Consider the following 16,152-nt stretch of genomic DNA (forward strand, 5'->3'; position numbering starts at 1 on the left):
AAGCTATTTTCATTAATATTTTTATTCATGCACCTCCTCTGAAAATTGAATAATTTGGACACAAGTGGGCCGAGGTGTAGCTAGACGTTCTGGGCCACCCATCCTACTGGAAGTTTTGTGGGCCCCTAGAACAGTAACCACCTTTCACCCCACTAGCAACGGCACTGCAAGGGGCCTAGTTCGTTAACATTTTCTGACCACCTAACCATGTTTTGGTGTTAAAGAATGTTTTTATTTATTTTGGTGGCAAGCATCGTTATAACACAGCCACTTTCAGACTCAACGATTAGATATTATACACATTTTGGCACCTAACTACAAAGCAGAATAAGGGTTACCTGCAATCCATTTGAACACTCCATAACATGGAATTCAAAACATGCCCACCGTAACAAACAAAAAAAAATTTCTTTAAAAATGTCAGGCCGTAGACTAATCTGCAGGAATTTGATACACAGCATATAAACAGGAACAGATGGGGCAACATTGGCTCAGGTGGTAAGAGCAGTTGTCTGGCAGTCGGAGGGTTGCTGGTTCGATCCGCCACCTGGGCTGTGTTTAAGTATCCCTGAGCAAGACACCTAACCCCCAAATGCTCCTGATGAGCTGGTTGGTGCCTTGCATGGCAGGCAATCGCCGTTGGTGTGTAAGTGTGCGTGTGCGTGTGTGTGAATGAGAATCAATTGTACCGTGCTTTCGATAAAGGCACTTTTACCATTTATGTATTCGTATAGCTGCATAGCAGCAGTTTAGGACATTGACTTGGCACTCACTCAATAAATTCCAGATTTAAATTCCTGACTTAAAGTTGACCAGTGTCAATTGAATTCTTCCCTGTGATGTCATCACCCATTTCATTGAGATTATTATCACGTTTCAAAAATCTCTAGTTGAATCTAAAGTTCCACCACGTCTGCAGTACAATATAGTCTACCCAAGGGTGAGACCGAACACAATCCATTTTAGACTCCCTTCACCTTTGACCTCAGACTCTCGCCACATTCATAATCATTCACGTGAAATTTATGTCATCACATTCATATCAACCCCATCTGCTCCATGCACTGGAGTACACGCCGACCCCAGCCGACCAATCAAAGACAAGCACAGCTTCGCTGCAAGGAATTCCTTTAATACAAATATTCAGCCTGTTTATGACATTTGGATGTGGACAAAAATACTGTCGGAGGTACATTTCTTTAATCCTAACATAATTCCAGCACCAGGAGGGCAGAGCAAGCCGCGTTATTAAATAAAGCCTGTGTGTTAGCTAAAATTAGCGGGAGAGGCGTTAGTACCGTACAAACGCATTTGTATACGATCAAGGCATTTTCTGACCACGGATTTTAAGTGTGCGACAAATACGATGGTCCGAACACCGAGCAACAGGCACGTCCATTTAGGCCTCCTTTGAACAAGGAAAGATGTGCGCTTTCGGATTCAAAAATAAATAGTGTTAAATATCTCAATCCAGAAGCCCCAGGCACTCCTGACATGTGAACAAGCTTTGCCCAGGCTGAATAAAGCACCAAAGCTTTTCACCTCTAGAAGCGAACGTTCACAGGCTGAGTTCCCACGAATTTCAGTTCAGGCCACTGTAACGCTGGGTGTGGGGAAGCACTGCTACTGCGGACTCAGCACTTCCTGTTTAAGGTGACAGGCTGCTATGGAAACCGTGACGGATTCCAGCCAAAATCCTTCACATGCGATTGTCCAACTTCCTCTTTTCATTCCGCTGCAAAGGGCGGGGAGAAGAGATGACCCAATGAGGAAAAAAGGACGTGGCTTTGTGACAGTGTCTCTAAGAGCGTGATACAAATAAAATTTAATTGGGGGAAAAAAAAAACAAACAAAGAAGAAGCTCCTCCTTGTTGTATGTGTCGCTCACGCCATGTTACCATGACGACCCTGAGCTAAGATCACCAGTGGTAGGAAGTGGGGGGGTCAAACTAAAGGAGGCGCAGCCAGGGCAGGGGAACAGTCCTGATTGGCTGTACCGCTGCTGCAGGTGTCCGCTTCACCACCTGTCTTAGCTATGTGTCCTGGGCCAGACAGATTTGGAGGCACCAAACCAAAAGGGGCAGGGGGGCAGGAAACAGGAAGCAGGAAGCAGGAAAGGGAAAGCCGCTCAAAGGCGCTTTAATGGGCGAGGCACTCAACAAAAACAGAGGCCGAAGATTTGTTCCTGAAAGTCACCGTCGCATCAAGTACGACTGCAAGTAGCTGTGCGCATTATTCCACTCAATCCTACAGATTGGGCTCTGATTGGCTCAGACAGGCTGAGGCTGAAGGCCAATCGCTGAGCTTCGAGCAGGAGACGCAACCCTGGGGAATTGCTGTAGTGCGGAACAGGCCAGGCTGAGCTCCGTATGTAGTGTTTCTGCTCTCCAGGACCGACGCGGTACACACCACACACCTCCGTGAAACACATTATCCTCAAACATGAGCGGCAAGCAACCATATTATCCCCATGCTGGTTTTTTTTTTTTTTTTTTTTTTTTTTTTTTTAAAGAAAAGCTACATTTGCAGATATTGTGATTATTATCTGTTGAACTAAAAGTGAAAATGGGTTTAAAAACTGCATCACAGTCCAGTACTTCAGCAGTGAGGACAGCCTGTTACTGTCACCTCTTTTCACAGTTACAGAATGGGGGGTTTGGGGTCCTAAATGAGCCCACAGACTACCCCCCTTAGAGAAAACCCCTTATTCCCCCAATGGGACCCCCCCCCACAGGGGAAGGGGCTGGGAGCGTAACCACGGATACAGACTCCGTGGAAACATCACTGCCAGCTTTTCAGAAACCGAAATTTGGGCTGAAAACAGAACGACTGGGGCCTGTTTTTCTTTTAACGACCGAATATCCAACTGAGGCTACTGCGGTAAAAAAGAATAACGGAATCAGTTTTAAAATAAATAAAATGAATCACATTATTAAAAAGAAAGATAATTAAAATACTTCAAATAAAATTTAAATTAAAAAACACTAGAACAGGCAACTCAGGCAAGCAGTTTGTACAAAGGCAGAAGTCCCTTCTGTCGGGAACGTGATTGACTTTCTTCGCTTTTGTTGGGCGAAACGAAAATATAAGCTTTGTTTTGTTCTTCACGGTTGTAAAAAAGAAAAAAAAAGAAAGAACTAAAAAAAAAAGTACAGTACCAACAAGTTGTCTTTCAACATTATCTACAGCTGTACAATAGTCTGCAAGCAAGGTCATGGAGAACTGCATCAAGTCGTGCAGTCAAATTTACATCCTTTTCAACTTTACAAGTGAATCGTTTAAGAACGTGTATAATAATTCATACAAAATGAGATCACAGCGTTCGCTACTGACAGTCCTGTAAGTTTGTTTTCTCCTCGATGGCCTGCTTCACGATTTCAGCCAGCTTCAGCCGATCCACCTTATCAGAGAAAGCCCTTCCTGTAAAGCGCACACACACACACACACACACACACACACACACACACACACACACACACATCATTTAAATAAATGCAGTCATCGCACTTTCTAATTGTGTACATACAAACAGACAAGACAGAAGGACGGACAGACAGACAGACAGAGAGACACAAATGGGCAGATGCAGACAGATGGATGGATGGATGGATGGATAGATAGAGGGACAGACAGACAGATGGATGGATGGAGAGAGGGACAGACAGACGAATGGATGGATGGAGAGAGTGACAGACAGACAGACGGATGGATGGATAGAGGGACAGAGACGGATGGATGGATAGAGGGACAGAGACGGATGGATGGATAGAGGGACAGAGACGGATGGATGGATAGAGGGACAGAGACGGATGGATGGATAGAGGGACAGACAGAGTGATGGACGGATAGAGGGACAGAGATGGATGGATGGATAGAGGGACAGACAGACGCTTGGACAGACGGACAGACAGACGTACGTACCGTCCCAGCTCAGGGCCTGCAGTCCGTCTCTCAGCAGTTTGCAGTCTCTGTTGAAGCGCCAGGCATCATGCATCAACTCATTCAGCTTCTCACTCTCGTTCTCCCCTAAACACACACATATACACGTCAGAGAGAGTGCGTGGGTGTGTGTGTGTCTGTGCGTGAGTGCATGAGAGAGAGTGTGTGAGTGTGTGTGTGTGTGTGTGTGTGTGTTAATCCTGGCTCCTCGCTCTCTCTCTCTTTGCAGCCGTGTGTGTGTGTGTGTGTGTGTGTGTGCGCGCGCGTGGGAGAGAGCATGTGTGTGTGTGTGTGTGCGTGCCAGAAAGAGTAAGAGTGTGTGTGTGTGTGTGTGTGTGTGTGTGCGCGCGCGTGGGAGCGAGCATGTGTGTGTGTGTGTGTGTGTGTGTGTGCGTGCCAGAAAGAGTAAGAGTGTGCGTGTGTGTGAGAGAGAGAGAGAGAGAGAGAGAGAGAGCATGTGTGTGTGTGTGTGAGCGTGCGAGAGAGAGCATGTGTCTGTGTGTGTGTGTGTGTGTGTGTGTGTGTGTGTGTGTGCGTGTGCGTGTGCGTGAGTGTGTGTGTGTGTGTGTGTGTGTGTGTGTGTGTGTGTGTGTGTGTGTGTGTGTGAGAAACTCACCAGCCTGGGGCAGGATGCACTGTGCTATGACGTCACGCAGTTTCTCCAGAGCCACGTTGGCGTCGTCTCCTCCGTTCTCTGGGTCGTGGATGAAGAAGCCGTCACCCGGCTTAGTGCTGCAGAGAGAGGGAGGAGCCGGGATTAACTCACACACACACTCACACTCACACTCACACAGAGATCGAGACACGCGGACAGACAGACTGACCCACCCCAGCAGTTTCCTCTTCCGGAGGATGGGGTTGTTGACGGAGTTGAGAGGCTTCAGGCTCACGTTCAGGTCCTGGATCCTCATGTTGGCCAGCTGCTCTGCATGGGCCTGCTGGATCCCTGCCACCACAGCCTGGGGGAGAAAGAGGGACTTTCAGTCTTGTAATAAGACTTAAGACCTTTTTTCTCTCAAGTTGTATCTCCCAATATTATTAGCTTGTTTTAAGTTACTTAAGTTTGCTTGAGGTGAAGTGAAATTTTCTTATCCCATTGGCAAACCTTTCAAGGAGTCAAAACAGTCTAATCCTACTGGCAATATGTTGGTCTTATTTAGCAAAAAAAAAGTAAAAGAAATAAGATTTTAAGTCTCGGATGCTTGTCGAGATGAGCTCACACACCTTGTCCATCATCATCTGTGCGGAGGGCAGCACGTTGTCCAGGGCCTCGGTGCAGTTGAGCCAGGGGTGGCCGAGCACCCCCTCGATCGTCAGCCTCTCCTCTGGCTTCACCTTCAGCAGCCTGGGGGGGGAGAGTCCTTCAGGTTTCAAATACTTTCCTACACTTTCCTACCCAGCTCCTCTGGTGAAAAGAGGTCCTTTTGGCGCGTTCAATTGCACCAGGCAAGATCAATCGAGCACAGAAAAGTATTTGAATCCATAGCGATTATGCATCTCAGAGGTCACCAACCCAGGTCCTGGAGAGCTACTGGGTGTGCTGGTTTTCGCCGTTACTCTGCACTTAATTAATCAATTAGAGCAGATGATTACACAGCTAACTCACCTCACCTGGTTACCTGGGTCTCAACAGGGAGCTGATTTTTAAGGTGAAAACAAAAACCAGTAGACCCAGTAGCTCTCCAGGACCAGGGTTGGTGACCTCTGATGTATCTGCCCCAGGTGTGCTACTGACTCGCAGCAGGGTCTGTTCTGAGTGCCGCTTATAACGAACTCCGATTCTGAACATCCCAGTTCAGCTCACTCCTACAATACCCACCACTTCACTTCAGAGATGATATATTACTAATACTTAGAATAAATACTTGCATTAGAAATTGTTTCTAGATAAATAACAATTTCTTAACTTGACTTAACTATTGACCAGTTAAAATATGATGAAATAAAGCATTTCAAAAATGTCTTAATTATCCTATTTTGTTTTGTTCATATATTTCTGTTATCCTATTTATTTTCATACAAGGCACTATGCAGAACTGAGGCACGGAGCAGGCACAAATGACTAATGCTCTCAAAACAAACTTTCTGTTTGGACAAGATTTTCAATCCTATGGGATCTTCCTTTATCAGGGTCAAAGGTAAAAGAAACATCCATTTTCAGAACAAAATTTGTATTTCACGGGAGTGGGTTTTGGTTAGTATCCAACATAACATTACGTTAGCCAGCCCCCCCCCCGTCCCAGGACGCACTTGCGGACGATGTCCTTGGCCATCTCGGAGATCTGGCTCCACTCGTCCTCCGGGAAGTCGAAGCTCCCGGTCATGATCTTCTTACGCATGTCCTTGGGTATGGTGCGGCTGTGGTGCTTGGAGTAGAAGGGCGGATAGCCACACAGCATCACGTAGATGATCACCCCCAGAGACCACAGGTCACAGCTCTACAGGGGGGCAGACGCCAAGTAAAGCGCTCAGTTTACTTCCTGAACCAAAATGGCTGCCGTTTCCTCAGCCAATGCCCCCCCCCCCCCATTCTTTTCTTTTTCCATTCTTTCCACACTCACCTTGTTGTAGGTGTAGGGAGTAGGTGAGGTAGGTATTATTCCAGATTTCTCTTTCTGGTGTCTCCTCTGTGCCTCCAGTACCTGGAGAAGGAGAAAGAGAAAGAGAAAGAGAAAGAGAGAGAGAGAGAAAATGAAAGAGTGAGAGACAGAGAGAAAGAAAGGGAGGGAGGGGGAGGGAGGGAGAGAGAGAGAACCAGCAGCATTAGATCACAGTACACACACAGAGCAACCACAAGGGTATGTCTTTAAATATACAATGAACAGAACAGTCCGATAGACAGCGGTAGCTAAAGAGAACAGCAAATGAATAAACTTATGAGATTTCAGTGTTCAGTTCTGAAATGTCATTTATCTTTAGGAACAGACGTATTTATGGATATTTACCTGAGGTGCTACATAGTAAGGGGTGAACTGTGGGGTCATCAAGTCACCTTGGTCGATTTTGGCAAATCCAAAATCACACAACTTCACTGGTGCATCCTGGGAAGTTACGTTCACAGAAGTTTTACATCAGTTAACATTCTAAAATTCCGATGACCACACAAACACACCGCATGTAAGACTAACAGATCAAAACTGTCAAAAAAAACACATTTCAAAACTAAATCAATTTCAATACTATAGACAGATAAAATACTTTGAGATTAATCTCATTAAACTCTTTTTTTTTTTTTTTTTTTTTTTTACAAAATCAGTTTGTACATTCCTGATCCAAGACAACATTTTAATAAGTTAGTCCCCAGCCCGACCACAGCAGATGATAGGGGTGTGGCTTTCCCACCCTGACCCCGCCCCAGTACTCATGTTGGGGGGGGCTTTTTTCACCCCAACCCCACCCTCACCAGGGAGTTGTCCTTGAACAGCAGGTTTTCCGGTTTCAAGTCTCTGTGTGCGATGTTCAGCCTGTGGCAATGCTCCAGCGACTGGCTAATCTGCTCAGTAACACACACACACACACACACACACACACACACAGTGAGTCAGGCTGTCCTGCAGTCATGCAGCTTCTGACTATGACATCATAAATACCCTTATATTCTGTTAATGTATTGACTGTGCTGTACCATTCTATGACATCATAAATACTCTTATATTCTGTTAAAGTACTGACTGTGCTGTACCCTTCTATGACATCATAAATACTCTTAAATTCTGTTAATGTACTGACTGTGCTGTACCCTTCTATGACATCATAAATGCTCTTATATTCTGTTAATGTCCTGACTGCTGTATCCTTCTATGACATCATAAACCTTATTACATTCTGTTAATCTACTGTGCTGGAGCCTCCCGTAAAACGCACAGGGTAGAATAAGCACAGGAGCTGAATATCTGGTGTGTCTATAGAATCTGTGCACTGGTGGTCTCTCTCACCTGTTTGGTGACCTGGCTGGCCATCTTCTCAGTGAAGTGCCGGTGCTGACTGATCCGATGGAACAGTTCCCCACCTTCCATCATCTCCATGACGATCAACAACCTCGCCCTGGGGTGGTGGGGAGAGAGGAGGGACAGGGAAATCAGGTAAGTGCCAATAATTGACTGTTATTTTTTTGCTTAGAAGGGGTTATAGATGGGGAAACTGCACACTGTTGTTTGTGTGTGTGTGTGTGTGTGTGTGTGTGTGTGTGTGTGTGGTTCGTACCTGGGGTTGGACTCATGGGGAAACTGCACACTGTTGTTTGTGTGTGTGTGTGTGTGTGTGTGTGGTTCGTACCTGGGGCTGGACTCATGGGGAAACTGCACACTGTTGTTTGTGTGTGTGTGTGTGTGTGTGTGTGTGTGTGTGTGTGGTTCGTACCTCGGGCTGGACTCATGGGGAAACTGCACACTGTTGGCATACACCTCCAGGATCTGGACGATGTTGGGATGCACCGCACACATCATGTGCAGCCTCACCTGGGGAAGAGACAGGAACAGACATTACTGCAACTTCCCATGGACACGTGTGTCAGTAAATGAGCGTGTGTGTGTGTGTGTATTCGTGCTTGTGTATGTGAGCGTGTATGTATGCTTGTGTCTGTGTGTGTGCGCATGCATGCATGTGTGTGTCTGTGTGTGTGTGTGTGTGTGTAATGGTCCCTGTGAGCTGTACCTCATTGCGGGCCTTGGGTCGGTCAATTAGGATCTTCAGTGCAAGGCGCTCCTGTGAGGACTTCTTTACACACACCCTGTCAGAGAGGAAGAGGAACACACACACACACACACACACACACACAGTTAGTCACACTCCATTCACCAGTAAAGGGGAAACTCAAACACCTGCGCTACTGTTGCTGATCAGAGCAAGTCCCAGGCCTGAGCGCTGCTGTGTGTGCTCCCCCTAGTGGCCTGGAAAAGCCTAGCACTGAATCGTTTCTTTTTTTTTTTTTCTCTAATTAATGTGGGAACATTTCATACATGCACAAGAGAACAAGTTAGCGCTTAGCCTTGTGTGATATTCTGCATGTGTAATCCTAGTTCAGCACTTAGCTAAACTAGGATTTAGCTAAGTGATATTCTGCAGTGGTAATGTTATCTTAGCCTTGTGTGACATTCTGTAGTGGAAATGCTGTCTTAGCAGTTAGACCTAGCCTTGTGTGATATCCTGCGGTAGTCCTGTTGGCTTAGTACTTATCCTGGTGTGATATTCTGCAATGGGTATGTTAGTGTGTGTGTGTGTGTGTGTGTGTGTGTGTGTGTGTGATATTCTGCAGTGGCTATACTGGTTTAGCGCGTGGCTGTGTGATATTCTGCAGTGGGTATGCTGGTTTAGCGCGTGGCTGTGTGTGATATTCTGCAGTAGGTATGCTGGTTTAGCGCGTGGCTATGTGTGATATTCTGCAGTGGGTATGCTGGTTTAGCGCGTGGCTGTGTGTGATATTCTGCAGTGGGTATACTGGTTTAGCGCGTGGCTGTGTGATATTCTGCAGTGGGTATGCTGGTTTAGCGCGTGGCTGTGTGATATTCTGCAGGGGGTATGCTGGTTTAGCGCGTGGCTGTGTGTGATATTCTGCAGTGGGAATGTTGGCTGGCTGCCCTCAGTGCCCTTATGAAAGCCTGACAGATCAGCACTGAGTTGCACTTTGCTCTGTATTACCTGAACCACAGGTACCCAAGCTCACATCATGTGACCTTACACACACAGACACACACACACACACACACACACACACAGACAGACCTCAGGAGACTGTGTGTGTGCGTGTGTGTGTGTGTGTGTGGGATGTGAAAGGTTGTGTGTGTGTGCGTGTGTGTGTGTGTGTGTGTGTGTGTGTGAGTGGGATGGGGGTGAGTATATGTGTGTACGCATGCATGGGGTGGGGGGGGGGGGGTTGTGTGCATGTGTGTGTGTGTGTGTGGGTGGGTGGGGTGGGGTGGGAGGGGAGGGGGTTGTGTGTGTGTGTGTGTGTGTATGCATGCATGTGTGGGGTTGCAAGTGTGGGGGTGGGGGTTGTGTGTGTGTGTGTGTGTGTGTGTGTGTGTGTGTGTGCTAGTGAGTGTGCACGCATGTCAGGTAGTAACACTACAGACATAATGTCATCCTGAAACAGCAGACAACAGGCTCCGCCCCAAGGCAACGGTCACCAGGACGACACCCCGTAGGTGGAGAAATAAACACACACCAGCCGGGCCGCAGGTAGAAAACAAAAGCCCTGCTTCAGCCCACCACACACGAAGAACAACATAAACATGCAGATGAAGTGCCTTAAAGATACAGATCAATACTACTACTGCTGAAAGAACAGATGAAAATTCATAAACATGCAAATGACTACTGCTACTATAACAGAAAATATATTTGAAAACCTATGCTTATATATAACTCAGAAACCACCCACACATGCACATTAATACCGTCTGTGCGTGTTAAGAATATGCATTAGACAGCGGGCAGGGTTTTGGCCTATTGTCTGTGTACAGGGTGTCTTTGTGCTGCAGCCCGGCAGCCAGAGACGTCCCGCACAGGAACACAGGAACACAAACACAAACACAGCGGGGCTTCACAAGGACTCGCACAGGACAGGACACAGACGGAGAGACGGACACACACTAAAGGGCTTATGCAGAGAGCGAGAGAGAACAAAATAAAGTGAGAAGGGTTCCCAGATAAGCGTATATTATTATTTAGAGTTGCGTTTCATAAAACAGCTTTATAGATACAATCCTTTGCCAGATGAATCTACAGTAGAAACTCCTTATCTCTGTTGTATTCTCAGCCCCTGAAACTCTACTTCCCTCTTTTCAGCGCGGTTTCGCCGCACTTTTCCCTGGCTATGGCGGCGCACTTCATCGTGCGTCGCTCTGCACAAGAGCATCTGCCAAACAGCTGAACGCAAGTGAAAGGCAGAGAAAGGGCAGTTGAGAGCGAGAACAAGGAGGGGTGGGGGGGGGGGTGTGTGAAAAGTGAGGTGTTGAGCGCAGAGGCGCGCTCGAAAGCGGCGGAGTCCAAACTGAAACGGGCGTACTCCGGAATGTTCCGCCCTCAGCCCCCCGCCCCCGTCCCAGGCCAAGGCTCCCAGGGCTGCCTGGAGGTCCGGGGTGTTGACCAGAGCTGCCTGAAAATCATTAACTGGAAGCTGGTTCCCTCCTGACTGTATTTCTGCTGCTCGATCGGCACCCAGGAGGGCACTACAGCTGTGGGCCACTTTCTGTGCCCGAGGTCAGTGGTGGAAAAATCCAGGTTCAGAAAGTCCACCCCAATCCTGGACCCTGTAGCTGCATGGAGTAAAACCCAGAACTGCTTGCTTTTTATTTATTTTTTTTACTTCAGTCCAAGTGTCCATGTCCAGTGCAGTTATCCAGCTAACTCCATAATCCTGCTTTGTTGAACAGGCCTCAGGACTTTAAATTAGCTCAATTCAGCAGGTGAAAGCAAATAACTCGCGTGCAGAACGAACACGTTACATAGAGAAATGCAGTGACACTTGGACTCATCCTGTATTTAGTAAACCGTTTAAACCCGTTTTCACCACAAACAGCTTAGCGGCAGTTGGGCCATGCAAAAGACAGGATGAAGAGGTTACCGCCAAAAAGTGCCGGGGACAGAGTGTGCTGGAACCCTGGGCCAGGGAGGAGGGGCTGCACCCACAATGCCCCCCACAGGTCCGAAGAGTGCAGTGACACAGATATTCCCCACAGCCAGCCGCCTTTTTGGCTCAGATCACAGGCGTACCTTACTGGTCCGCTGATGCCCGCCCCCAACTTCTGCGTCCAGTTGATGTTGTACTCCTCCAGGATGGATGTCTCCTAGCAACAGACAAGACAGGTGGCGGGGGGGGGGTTTAACAAAGAATTATGTTTTTTAAACTCAACCATAACTGCACGTCCTAAAGTCAATGGGATCGAAAGTGCCAGGGCAGATGGACCCTCACCCACACAGTGCACCATGAACTCTCAATCAAGTATCCAAAAGCATACTCAAAGACCCAAGGAAAAAAAACAAAGTACAGAGCCAGTCAGAACCAGTACGGTACTCAGTAGAGAGCCAGTCAGAACCAGGAGAGCACTCAGTAAAGAACCAATCAGAACCAGGACGGTACTCAGTAGAGAGCCAGTCAGAACCAGTATGGTACTCAGTACAGAACCAATCAGAACCAGTACGGTAGTCCATAAAGAGCCAGTCAGAACCAGTACGGTACTCAGTCGAGAGCCAGTCAGAACCAGTGCAATACACGGTAGAGAGCCAGTCAGAACCAGTACGGTAGTCCATAAAGAGCCAGTCAGAACCAGTACGGTAGTCCATAAAGAGCCAGTCAGAACCAGTACGGTAGTCCATAAAGAGCCAGTCAGAACCAGTACGGTACTCAGTCGAGAGCCAGTCAGAACCAGTGCAATACACGGTAGAGAGCCAGTCAGAACCAGTACGGTACTCAGCAGACAGCCAGTGAGAGTCAGTTTGGTACAAAGCAGTCTCAGCTCTGATCTGAAGCAGTCGTGTGATCCCTCAGGTTACTCAGTGAATGGAATGGAATGGAAAAGGGGGTTGAGCACTGCAAGGCGGCTGTGGATGCCATGACCATTCATCCACAGGTGTGTTTACAGTGCCGCTGAACTCATCAGGAGGGCCAGAACAAAGATCTAATCACGGAGCTTAAGATAAGCTTTATTATACAACAGAAGTCTATAGGTTAATAAGTCAATTAAGATTAATTAACTTAATTAATAAGTTAATTAAGACTTTTCACATTATGTTTTTGCAAATGACTGAGGGTGCTTCCTGCAGTCTGACGACGGCACAGAAATGAGTAATCATCGTTCACCTGGCAGGCTTCAGGGGTGTTCGTGAGCTGATGAATCAGCCTGCCTTTAAATGCCAACCATTTAAATCCGTCAATGAACAGGTCGCTGTGGAGCAAGAGGCCCCGTAAGTCTTCTGTTACCCAAGTTGTTCTGTTTATCCAGGCCAGCCGCTGTGGCTGAGGAGCCCGCAGAAGGACCGGAGCACCAGGAGGAAACCGGGGCCACATGCAAACTCCACACAGGGAGGGTCCACCCGGGCGGGTCAAACCCTTCCCATGAAGCAACACTGCCAACCACGGCACCACCGCGCCAAGAAATGCAGTTTAACGAGTTAACCCATTCATTCCCAAGCCCAATGTGGAGTGGCTCCACCCGAATCCCAAGGGCTTTTGGCTTCGGTTGGGAAAATTGAGAAGATTTAGTATGGCTTTAATAAGGGGCCCAAAACAAGAGTATAGCAGTCATTTTGATTGGTTAAAAGGGTAGAAGGTTGAGAGTGCCATATGGGGCAGAAAGGGTTAAAAAGGCCTGACATGGCTATTGTATATAACGCTATACTTGCTTTCTTGATTGACTTAAACCGAATTTGTTCACTGTTGAAGTCCTAGTCATCCATTAGTCAATACTACAAGTCAAAGTTAAGAGGAAAAAAGGAACATCGGAGGTGCCTTTGTCATCTGACGACTCATCAGTCCAACCCTGCTTTAGTAATTTTGTAGCTCATGAGATACAGTAAGTTTAGCTTCTCGCTAAATCACAATGACAAGGATGACAAGGATCTCAACCCCCCCCCCCCCCTTTCAGCGCACTGGCATGAGAGCGCTGTCTATTTATATCGCCCATTGAAGGCAGTCAGGCAGGACTGCAGATTTAAATAGACCCGATGATGAACACACCGTTACACCCTGTAACACGCGCCTCCGCCTACCCGGTTCGTTTGGGTAATGTCAGCGCGCTCGACCCACGCACGCACGCACGCACGCACGCACGCAAGTCCTGTGTTCTTTACCCACTGGCCAGTTCTGAAATGTGCGTCTGGTGGAGAAATTTCCAAACAGATGCCTGGCACGGGATATTTGGATATTTGGGCTGACAGTGTAGCATTGGGGACAGGAAGGCAATAAGCGTGACTGACAGTTAGACGCACTCTCCCGTTCTGCAATTGAGACCGGAGTTTTGAACTGAACGGCTAAATTGGCACTGGGCTTTAGGTACCAATCAGCAACTTTTAGACGTGCCTATCTGATTTCTCCCCTACGATGTGTGGGTGCCACTGATCCCTGCCAGGCACGTCAGCAGAGAATGGCAGTAACTGACAAGATCATAAGTGCCACTTATATTGGAAAAGGAACAGGAACAGAACCAGGACCAAAACCAGTCTGTCGAGACGACAGGATCACAGGTACAATAATACAACCTTTGCCTACTTGAATCTAAGAGCACCTGAAGCCTGATTTCACTGGCCAACTTTCACAGATGCCCAATGAATATGAAAAGAGAAAATAGCGCACAAACTCACACCTCACTCTTATACAGTCATATAGCGAGCACGGTATAACACGTACAAGCCAGTGTAACACGTGTAGTTACACCACATATCCGGTAGAAAATGCTAACTTCTCTGTGCGTTGTGTCAGTACACCAACAGCCGCTAAGGCCATATTCTCAAACGGCGGCCAAATGAACAAAACCACGAAACTGTAGAGCGTTCAGCTCCAGCACTGCTGAATGTTTCAGTAACTTTAACCACGAGATGACATTACACACACTTATTTGGTGCATTTAGAAAAATGTAATTCTGTAGCAGAAGTTCCCCTTACCTTAATGAATTTGTCCACATTGTGGTCCTCCGACATGGTGCTCCGGAGTGTAGCTTAGTCCAGCCGGCTCCTTGCACTTGTTAGCCAAACTGAAACGCGAGAGGCGAGACGCTTTTCTCTACCGATCGCTCTACCGTTAATATTGCACCCGTGACTAAAGGTGACATGCCAGTCCCATGACGGAGTACAGTTCTTCGCCAAATTACCTGTAGCCTAAAGTTAGCCGATCTGCTCGTATGTTCCGAAATATAGCAACCCACTCAGAGCAATCACCCGGACCGCTCCGCGCACCACGAAATGGAGGTCCTATCACTCGCCTCGGCTCCACTGTAACGACCATGGAGAGCGACCGAGGCCCAGAGAAGGGTGTATGACGGCCGGAGAGACGGACACCGGTAAATGAGATCACCACTGTGGGGGTGGGTGCGGGGGTTTCTAAGGTAAGTACCGTCTGCTAGCTTACTAGCCAGCAAGCAGTACTCGCTAATGTTCCGGATGGTGAAATGGATGGAAACACAGCGTCGGTCTTCGATAACGTGTGATAAGACGAAGCGGAAACCAACAGGAGAAAAACTCCTAAACAGTCCGAAGAGAGAGCGCCCAGAAAAGATATCGGTGGGATTAGCGAGCACAGCTAGCCAGCCATCCGCCAGCCAGGTCGCTGTAAGTAAAATTCCACGAATCCCTTTGTCTTCGCACCTGGCTATAAAATAACACTGTCAAGCTAACAGAGGTTACACTTCTCAAAACATCAGCACACAGCTCCGATACCGAAGGTGAAAACTGTCCGAAGACCGACTTTTGTGAGTCCAGTCGCCACCTCGGTGTTCCGCTGATTTCTTGCCAAAGGAAAAAAAAAACAGAAAAAGAATCACCGGAGAGAATATACTCTCGGTGTGGTGTCCCTCAAAAATCCATCACGGTTTAATTTACTTTAAGTTGATGTCATTTAAAATGGTTAGATGACAAAATCACAAGTATTATTTATAAATTGAAAACCAGGTCTAATTATTGTTGATGTGTGTCCATATATGAAGGGATTTTCCATTTTGTTTTATCCTATCAGGCAAAAAATAGACAACTACTTTTTTGGGGGCTTACTAGAAATGCAAGTAGGGTCCTGTTCGAGACAAGAAGTGTGATGAGGTCATTGTTACGTTATAATAATCATGCATTGAGTAAGTTCAATAAAATACTTGAATACTTTCTGGAATTGATTTGGATAACGTTTTTTTTATTTTAAGTTTTGTTAAAAAGAACGCATCGGAACTACTGTTGATTGTAATCCGATAGTGTGAACGTCAGCGGCTACATTAATATTAAGTTAGCTAGTTAGCTCGCCAGCTAGCTAGCAAACGTTTATCACAATTAATGTTAACTTAGTTATTAATTCATCTAACAGCGTATTATACGGTGGTTCCATAACGTCATTTTCAACCATGAGGACCGCTAGCTAAATATGTGCCGTTCTTTTTTTAAATATTCCTTTCTCTGTCCCATTCTGTATGTTCGGAGATTTAATTTATTCGATTCACGTCTATGGCGCGAAAAGTAACAACACAGGCAGTATTTGAAATGAATCCAGAATAGAATAGACCTGTATCCATAAAAAT

At 46.9% G+C, this 16,152-nt stretch overlaps 1 protein-coding gene across 1 annotated transcript; it reads right to left on the bottom strand.

The window, feature by feature from the left end:
- Positions 1-1,116: 1,116 nt before the first annotated feature.
- Positions 1,117-15,398, bottom strand: mapkapk5 (MAPK activated protein kinase 5). Its single transcript, XM_061260112.1, has 14 exons — positions 14,540-15,398; positions 11,653-11,726; positions 8,593-8,668; positions 8,299-8,396; positions 7,875-7,983; positions 7,343-7,432; positions 6,885-6,980; positions 6,501-6,581; positions 6,190-6,377; positions 5,164-5,284; positions 4,768-4,898; positions 4,556-4,671; positions 3,922-4,026; positions 1,117-3,420 (listed from the first exon to the last, which is right to left on the bottom strand). The coding sequence occupies exons 1-14, from the start codon at positions 14,573-14,575 to the stop codon at positions 3,326-3,328; spliced, it is 1,416 nt and encodes a 471-aa protein (XP_061116096.1). The 5' UTR covers positions 14,576-15,398; the 3' UTR covers positions 1,117-3,325.
- Between the last annotated feature and the right edge of the window lie 754 nt (positions 15,399-16,152).

The sequence above is a fragment of the Conger conger genome, chromosome 11 (genome assembly GCF_963514075.1).
Source record: "Conger conger chromosome 11, fConCon1.1, whole genome shotgun sequence".
In the NCBI taxonomy this organism is placed as follows: Eukaryota; Metazoa; Chordata; class Actinopteri; order Anguilliformes; family Congridae; genus Conger; species Conger conger.

Bases quoted from the DNA above. Each gene is read 5' to 3' on its own strand.
- mapkapk5 (XM_061260112.1), bottom strand. From the start codon at position 14,575: ATGTCGGAGGACCACAATGTGGACAAATTCATTAAG. The intron at 7,433-7,874 runs GTGAGAGAGACC...GTTACTGAGCAG, and splicing joins CCAGCCAGGTCACCAAACAG to ATTAGCCAGTCGCTGGAGCA. The intron at 4,899-5,163 runs GTGTGTGAGCTC...TTTCTCCCCCAG, and splicing joins CACAGATGATGATGGACAAG to GCTGTGGTGGCAGGGATCCA.